Source organism: Sus scrofa, chromosome 18 (genome assembly GCF_000003025.6).
Source record: "Sus scrofa isolate TJ Tabasco breed Duroc chromosome 18, Sscrofa11.1, whole genome shotgun sequence".
In the NCBI taxonomy this organism is placed as follows: Eukaryota; Metazoa; Chordata; class Mammalia; order Artiodactyla; family Suidae; genus Sus; species Sus scrofa.
The window spans coordinates 7203105-7212315 of record NC_010460.4 but is presented as its reverse complement, the minus strand read 5'-3'; the positions used below and the strand labels follow the sequence as shown (position 1 = coordinate 7212315).

The 9211-nt window shown below is 41.1% G+C and overlaps 1 protein-coding gene across 1 annotated transcript; it reads right to left on the bottom strand.

Moving 5' to 3' along the window:
* LOC100621164 (olfactory receptor 9A4) lies at positions 442 to 8951 on the bottom strand. Its single transcript, XM_021078912.1, has one exon. It carries the CDS (start codon positions 6222 to 6224, stop codon positions 5280 to 5282), a length of 945 nt encoding a protein of 314 aa, XP_020934571.1. The 5' UTR covers positions 6225 to 8951; the 3' UTR covers positions 442 to 5279.

The window sequence follows — 9211 nt, the reverse complement described above, 5'->3', positions numbered from 1 at the left end:
AACATCAGTTTACACATTCATGTAGGATAAATGCAAATGATCCACACAGAAACATAATAATAGTAAAACTTCTGAAAGACAAAGGGGGGAAAAAAACTTTAATGCAGCAAGAGAAAAAAGACTTCTCAAATACAAGGCAACCTTGATAAGTGTAACAGCTGACTTCTTATTAGAAACAATGAGGACTAGAAGGTGGTGGGATGATATATTCAAAATTCTAAAAGAAAAAACACGGTCATTCAAGAATCTTATACCAACAAAATTATCTCTCAAAAATAAAGGCAAAAAGGGAGTTCCCATCGTGGCTCAGTGGTTAAGGAACCCGACTAGCATCCTGGCCTCATTCAGTGGGTTAAAGATTCTACATTGCCCTGGTGGTGTAGGCCATCAGCTGTAACTCCAATTCTACCTCTAGCCTGGGAACCTCCATATGCTGTGGTTGCAGCCCTAGAAAAGCAAAAAAAAACGAAACAAAACAAAAAAGGGAAAAAAAAGGCATTCCCAGATATATTTAAACAGTGAGTTTGTTGCTAAAAGATTTGCCTTAAAAGAAATACTAAAGGAGGTTCTTCTAACTAAAAGCAAATGACCCCAGATAGAAACTAGAATAAAATACATGCACACAAAAATTAGCATGAATAAAGCTAATTCTATAATTATATAAGAGGTCATAAGTGCATATTTTCTCCTGCCTTCCATTAACTGATTAAAAAAAAAAAGAGCTGTATAGAACATGAGATATATAATTGTATTCTTGAGTGGATAAATATAAACATGTAATGCATTTGCCAATAACAGCACAAAGGAAAATGAGTGGGAGTAAAGCTGTTTCAGAGTAAGGAAACGGCAAAAAATAGCAAATTGAGTCTCAGGAACAAATTGAGAGAATCCGAAAGGGTAAAAAAGGATAATATAATACATATTTATTTTCTCTTTCTTCTTCAAGATTCTTTAAGAATTATATAAAATAATCATTATAACAATATATTGTTTAGCTTGTTGCTACATAGATGGAAAAATATAATTGCACCAAAGGGAGGGGAAGGGAATAGTGCTGCATAGGTGTAAAGTTTCTGTACCCAAATGACACTATTAGTATTAATATGAAGTCAATTCTAAGTTAAGACGTGTATGATAAGCACTAGAGCATCCACCCCCTCAAAAAAAACCTTAAAAATGTGAAATACATAAATAATTTAAAGTGTTATTCTCAAAAATATTTACTTAATGAAGTAATATAAACCATAATTTATGTTAGATGATATAATGGAAAAAATGGGCAACATGCATAAACAAGAGAGGAATTTCAGCAAAGAAATAAAAACTGTAAGGAAGAGATAATCAGATGAAAATATTATAAATTAAGAAAACATTGCACGTAGATTCCTTTCATGGCCTCATCAGCAAACTCAACACAGCTGAAGAAAGAATCATTTTAAAAATAGGTCATAGTTCATGTTTACTAATTTTGTAACCCTCTGATAACTCAGACAATAATATATTATTTTCCCATCAGAAATGAATAAAAGTCTAGTCTCCGACATTCACATTAATACTCAGAATTTTTCTTTTTTTCCAATCTGATGTATCCGATTTGGTTAATGGATGAGTAAATTTTGACAAGTTAATTAACCTTTTTGAGCCTCAATTTTCTCATTTGTCAAATGGTCATAATACTACTTAACTAACAGGATGCTGCAGGATTGAATAAAAATATAGAGAAATTATAAAGTAATCAGTAGATAATTAATACTTGTTCCTTCCATCTACCTACTTCCAAAGCATTTAAAGCAACTTATTATACATATTAGATATTCAATACATAAAAATCAAATGATAGAAAACTTATATGCAGTGTCTTAACTCAAAGAAATGAAACAAAAATAAAGAGGTTAAGAATAAACCTTGGAGTTGGACAAAACTGCTTCACATTATAGTTCTATTCAGTTTTGAGAATAGCTATCAAATATTAATTTAAAAGCTGAAGATATTTAAATTAGGCACAAAATTAATATTTCTGATGGTGATATAGAAGGCATAGAAATTCTAATTACATAACACTCCCTTCTTATTCCTAACTCCTAATAAGAAATATTAGCATATGTAGAAAATTGGATATTTTAATTTATATCACATACACCAATATTTATGCATCATTAAGTATGAATATAGAGGAATACCTATAGAAATACAGAAAAATAATATTCTATAGAAAAAGTGAATGTCTTGTCAGAGATACATCACTGATACTCCTTGTGTAAGCATTTTCCTTTCACCAAGGAAATCCTCTAGAAGAGAGAATATTAAAAACTTGCCTGGCTGGAAGTAGCATTCTCATTAGTTTTGTTTTTATTTTTACTTATGACCATATGACTAAGAATGCCAAATATATATATTAATAGAGGTCAGTGTTTATATGAAGTAAAAATTGCAACATATTCAATCTGACATACCTCAAAATATACACGAGTTATTGTGCAGTGTGGTAATTACAAATGCATAAGGAGTTCAATAAAAGTCTATAATTAGAATTTCTTTTTAGATACCTATATTGATCAGTTTTGAGGAGTACGGAGAACAATTAGGTGGAATGAAAAGATATTAATGTTTCATTGTGTGTCTATAGTGGTGGAGATGAGCATGAGGGACCTCATTTTATTTTATACAAGATATTTTTAGCTAGGAACTATCTGTCTCCTAGCTCCCAGTGTGAAGCTAAGTAGGCATTCTGTTTTGTCTTGTCTTTTTTTCCCCCCACCTTCCACATGCATACATGCGGAAGTTCCCAGAAGGACCAGGGCTCGAACTTTCAGGAACCTGGGCCACTGCAGTGACAATCCCTGATCCTTAACCCACTGCACCAGAAGAGAACTCCAAAGTAGGTATTCTGGATGAGAGTAAATTTATATTGCAGGACTAAGAGTGATGGTGTTATACACTTAATATTTGTATCCCCCCGTATTCACAGTGCTGCCGTGTTTGGAGATGGGCTGCCAAAGAAGTCCTTAAAGTTAAGTGAGGTCATACAGGTGGAACTCTGACTGGATAGGATAAGTGTCCTTATAAAGGAGACACCAGAGTTCATTCTTTTCTGCTATGCACACCACAAGACCATGTGTGGAACTCCAAAGGAGGTGGCACCTGCAAGCCACAGAGAGAACCCTCACCAGAAACTGAATTGGTCTGAACCTTGATCTTGAATTTCTAGCCTCCAAAATGGTGTAAAGTAAATTTCATTTTTGTTTGTCACCCAGTCTATACTGTTTTGTTACGGAAGCCAAAGCAGACAAATGCAAACAGACTAATGCAGATTGCTTTATTTGGGGTCAAAGACCGAAGAGAAAACCCTAGTACGAAAATGTCCCAATCACTAGTCTCTTCATCTGGAACTTGCCTTCTCCTCTCATAACCTAGACTCCATCTGTGTTCATTTGAGAGAATAAGCAAAAGGACTACAGCATATAAAGAGGTGGTTGGGAATAGGACATCACTGAGGTAAAGGAGGAGAACGGGATGTTGGGGGTGAGAAGGGGTGAACAGGAGTGTGTTAGCAGTGAGAGGTCAGAACCTAGACTCCTGAGAAAATGGGGGGAATGGGAAAGGAGGAGGAAAAGAGAGGAACCTGAGAACTGAAGAACAAAGGGAGAGGAAGAGGAGGGAAGCTGGTGGGTGAACGTGGGACAAGCAGGGGATGCTAGAGGCATGGCGATGACAAGGGAAGACCCAAAAGAAACTAACTGAGGGCTGTGAGGCTCCCCTCAATTCCCTACTGTGTCTCCAGCAGCCCAGGGGCAACCTAAGACATACAAAGCCTTTGCAAATTAGAAAAAGGTACCTTCTCTGCGTGAGTGAACTAGAAAAGTGGGATTCCTCTAGTGAGAACAGACCTCATGAAATGAAGGGGTGGGTGGGAGATACCTAGACAACGTTCAGCCTTCAGCCCTTTCTCAGCAGCACAGCCCCACCAGGGAGGGTGTTTGCTTGGCTGGCAGAGCATGGGCTAGATTGAAGACCTCCCTGGGCACCTCGTCTGGGGCTCCTATTCAGTACCAATAACTCAGTAGACATGGTGATCTCGCCTCTCCTACCAGTGGGAAAACATCCACACACAGTGCCCTTGGGAACCCTAAGTAACCCCATCAAGTCCTGCCTGGCAGCTTAGTTGCCCCATTCAGTTCAGGGTTGGCAGGATGTGCTGAGTGGTATTATTTCAGTCAACTCCTCTCCAAAGCCCTTGCTCCAACAATTTGAAATTTCTGCAATCACATTGTCAGACACTATGCCCGGGAATTGAGGAACTGACAATGAGGTGGGTGGTCCCTCATTTGTTAAAGTCTGCCCATAGCCAAGATCTATGGATGGTACTGACACTTGAATTTGGAAAACAAAGAATCCTAGGCATTATGCAGCCTGAAGTCTGAATCTGGGAGAAGTCTGAGCAGAAAGCGTTGCTTTTAGCATCAGTAAAACACAAGATGATCTCAAGAATTAGTCATTTCAGTCTTACTTGTCTATATCCCTACACACCTCAAAAGGAAGAGGCTAAAGAAACACCCTGAAGTTTAGCAAAGGGAGTGTTTTCCCCTTCTGATCTCCAAATATTTGGTTTTTTATGTCATGAAGATTTGCCTAATGAGAAGCATTCCAGTCTCCATATCACCATTCTAGATTGATCCCGTGGGAAAATGTAATATATAATACTACTTTTACTTCACAGTAGCAATGGGACCAGGATAATTCAGTAAATAACCAGAAAAAAAAAAAAGAGAGAACCCTAGGATATCTTAAAAGCATATAGCCATCTGGTCAAGAAATTTCACAAAAAATATAGGAAAAGAACCAGCACGAGTTGGTGAAGAAACAAAGTAAGCCTCTCTACATTTGGTCTCTGATTATGCCATCTATTGCACCCTACACCTTCCCATTTCATTCTTCTACCAGGAAATACATGTACCAGATGAATAAGAAGCCAATAATTTGACCAACCAAATGGTTACAAATGTGCATGTATTTCATTTCCCTGGGTCCTCCCACATCACAAGAACAGGAATATGGTTCTTCGGGATCAACAGCAGAAACAAGCAGAAACTAATAGTATGAGATTCCAGTGATCAGAAAATAAGTTCCATTTTTACCTGCCTTGCCACTGCCATGGCCTGATCAGGAGTTGCACAGGCTATTTGATTTTTGCAATGGCGACAATGGTGCTAGAAGCATTTTGCAGGTGGCTGAATAATCCAAGATGATGATCATACCATCTAAATTGACTGAGAGAAGAGCTAATCCTTCAGGAGTTGATAGCAGCATTTCACTCCATCTCGAAAGGCCTCTTTGACTTTGTCATTCCGGAGAGTGAAGATGAAAGGGTTCAGGAAAGGGGTTAACACAGAAATCAACAGGGAAACTATCTTATTGTACTCGGCAGCCTGCGTTTGCTTGGGTTTCACGTAGAGGAACAAGCAGCTGCCATAGCCAATCACGACGAAGGTGAAGTGGGAGGCACAGGTAGAGAAGGCTTTCCTCCGGCCCGACGCCGAGGGGATCCTGAGGATGGTGGAGATGATGTAGGTGTAGGAGACAATGGTTGGGGCCAGAGAACCAACAATAATGAAAACAGCCATTAAAAAAAGAACAAACTCTGTGAAAAGAGTGTCGTCACAGGAGAGTTTGAGCAATTGCCCTCGGTCACAGTAAAAATGGTCTATCAGGTTTGATTTGCAGAAGGTAAACTGAAACGTGGCATAGACAGGCCAGATTTCAGAAAGGAACCCAAACACCCAGGACACAATGACCACCCAGATGCAGGTGCGGCTGTTCATAATGACACTGTACCTCAAAGGGTTGCAGACAGCCACGTAACGGTCCACAGCCATTGCTCCCAACAATGCAAACTCTGTGGTGCCCAGAGCAAGGTACAGGAAGAGCTGGGTGACACACCCAGGCAGCGATATTGTCTGCATCCCAGGGAGCAGAAGCCCCCAGAGCATCACAGGGACGATAGTGCTTGTCACCAGGATCTCCAAGGCAGAGAGATGGCCAAGGAAGAAATACATGGGGGACTGCAGACGTTTATCGACACAGACGAGCACAATGATGACCGTGTTTCCCATCAGGGTCACTGAGTAGAAGAGAAAGAATATAGCAAAAAGAGTGTGATGTATTTCCTGGGACCCAGGGAAACCCAAAAGGCAAAACTCAGTGGCACTTGAGTGATTGCTCATCATTTTGTCCTTGTTTCTGCTCCTGTGAAACTTAGAGATCAAAAGAGAACAAACGGGTGCCACATGGTCCAGCTCTCAAGAGAGAGGGAGGACAGATTAGGATGAGGAACTATTTCCAACCTGATGAGCAGGTGAGGTGCCCCCTGCTAGGATGCTCTGCGCAACGTCAGACCCAAATGTTGCCGCCTCACATCCAACTCTAGCTGCCTGCAATGGGTGAAGACCCCATCTTCTGCACTGGTGTGAAGAAAACCCCCCTTGTCTCTTTTCCCCAATGGATGTGCTTTCTCACAGGGAACTAAGATAAGGATCCTTGAAAGAGGCCTGTTTTGATGCCCATCCAGCCCCTGTGGTCCTGGGGTTGTTCTTTCCTCTTGGGTTAACTGCAGCAGATGACATAATTGTACTTCACATGATATTCAAAGGATGGAAACTGGAATCCCACTCCTCATCCTTCACGGTGCTACAGAGACCCATTCTGGTGTCAGTAGAAAAGAAGCAAAGAGTCTAAGAGGAACATCACTGCTTTCCTCATATTTTTCTCCATAAATTATAGAGGAGCTAATGTTCTGAGTGGGAATTTTTGGAGACTGAGATCATTTTCAAGATCGACTCCTTCCTCTTTAACTTCATATTTCCAAAAGTTTGGGCAGGAAGGAAAAAGATGGCACCTGACAGGTTTAGACCCAAGGCTCTCAGCTGCTTAGGATGCCTGAATCTCTCACCTCACTCCATCCATCCTGTTCCACTAATGTCATCTTCTCAGAACACTCTTTCCAATCACCCTTCCCCAAGCAGGAAAGACATGCTCATCCTTGGACTTGAGTTTTCTTCATGGCACGTATCATTACTTGATATCATGTTAATGATTGTTTATTTATACCTTAATAGAACACGAAACAAATGCAGCAGTGATCAGAGGAAAAACCCCAGCCCCTTGGAGCTTATACTCAAGGAAGTGGTGGAGACGATTCCAACACACACACAAAAACAATTTAAGTAAAACATTTAGAATGTTGCCTTATTAATCATACCATGGAAAAATAAAGGCAAAAAGAGGGACTGGAAGTTTAATTTTATTCATTCATTGTTCATGCGTTATACTGGAATATAAACTCCATGAGAGTAAAGACATATCTTCTATATATTACATGAAATTATATCATATATATAAAATTTTTGTGGAAACAAAGAATAGTGGTGAAAATTTTAAATTTTTTGGTAGATGAAGGATGTATGATTGTGTAACATAAGATCAAAGAGTACTAGGTCCTGGCCAAGGCTCATGAGCTGTATGCCCTTCATCCTATTCTCTTGATCTGCCTCCCTTCCTCACATTATTGCTTTTCCTTTTTCCTTTCCCATCCTGAGGCAACTGGCTCAATATTTCTGTGGATCATTTCTGATGGGCAAGCAGGCTTCAAGGACAGAACTGTTGGAGGATCTCAGTGGTCTGCTTTCCCGCAATTGTGCCTAACCACTGCTAGAGGAAGAAAAATGGGAGAAAATTCTTCTGACAGACTGAGGTAGCTGTGCCTAACCCAGCCTTGGGTCAGAGAACAGCTGAGTCTGCTCTCTGCTGTGCAGGGAGATTCAGAGATTATCCCATTCTCTCTGCTACTCCCCCAGCCCCCTCCTCGCCTTCTCGGTGCATGCTTCTAGACAGCAGCCAAGCCCAGAACGCCCCATCCTGATCCTCTCCTTCTCTTCCCTCTGTAGAGGGGAACCCTGAGAAGACACTCACCTCTAAGGATGGGCTCAGCACCACTTGGAAGGCTCTCTGGGGCTCATCCAAGGAAAATCCTTTCCAGTTACTGCTGAGCCACAAACATGGGTCAGAGCTACGTGTGGCTGCCTCTACTCATGGTGAGGAAGAAAAGTGTCCTCAGGTAGGAGCATAGGGAAAAATCCAGAAATAAGAGTGTTGTGGGGAGCCAAGGGTCTCTCTCTCCTTCCATCCCCATTTTTCACCTTTCCAAGGGGACTCAGCCACTGAACCTGTTCTTAATTAGCCCACTTTCAGGGCATCCCTCAGCAATCAGTATGGGGAGAGCAAAACAAACTTGTAGTCATTTCCCTTTTTGACCAATTAAGTTTCAGAACTTTTCCAAGTTTGTGTTTCATGGGAAACCTCAAATCTCCCCAGAGGCTTCTCAATATCAAGGCTGCCTCCTCCAAGGCCCCAAGTCTAGGCTTCCAGAAGATTGGCTCAGACTCTGAGCAGAACCCCCATTCTTCTCTACGTTCTAAGCAATTCCCAGATTCTCTTAGATCACCAGAGCCAAAATCAGCTCCCCCAACAATAAGAAATTCCGCAATTGATCTCCTGCATTTTAGCCTCAGTCAAAGCCTTAACTTAAATAAAAATCCCCCATCACATCTGGTTTCTCCTCACTCATTTTATAGAGCTGCTGGTTCTAACCCCACGGGTCCTCTCTCAGAATTCCATACAGAAGTTGAACCCCTTGATCTAACTCTGCTCTCCGGTATTGCTCCAGATTTCCACTCTTCTATATGTGCATTCACGCAAGTTTCTTCCAGACATTTGTATCTATGGCAGGTCCCCGATTACCAGCCAGGCACTTCTATGTAGGAAGAATATAAAGATAGCCTAATGTAGGCAGTTATATTTAAAACCTGGGACAGCTGCCAGAATAAAACGTGGAGTTCCCATCCTGACTCACCCAACTAGTGTCCATGAGGATGTGGGTTTGACCCCTGGCCTTGTTCAGTGGGTTAAGGATCCTGTGTTGCTATGAGCTGTGGTATAGGTCACAGATGTGGCTTGGATCTGGCACTGCTGTGGCTGTGGTGTAGGCCGGCAGCTGCAGCTCTGATTTGACCCCTCTAGCCTGGGCACTTCCTTATGCTGTGAGTGTGACCCTAACAAACAGACAACAAAAAAGAATATAACATGGAAATCTGCTTGGTGCTGGAGAGAGACAGACATGTGAGAATTAAAAAACATTCATCTAGGGATTTGGGATTTC

Coding starts and splice junctions, on each gene's coding strand:
- LOC100621164 (XM_021078912.1), bottom strand. CDS start 6,224: ATGATGAGCAATCACTCAAGTGCCACTGAGTTTTGCCTTTTGGGTTTC.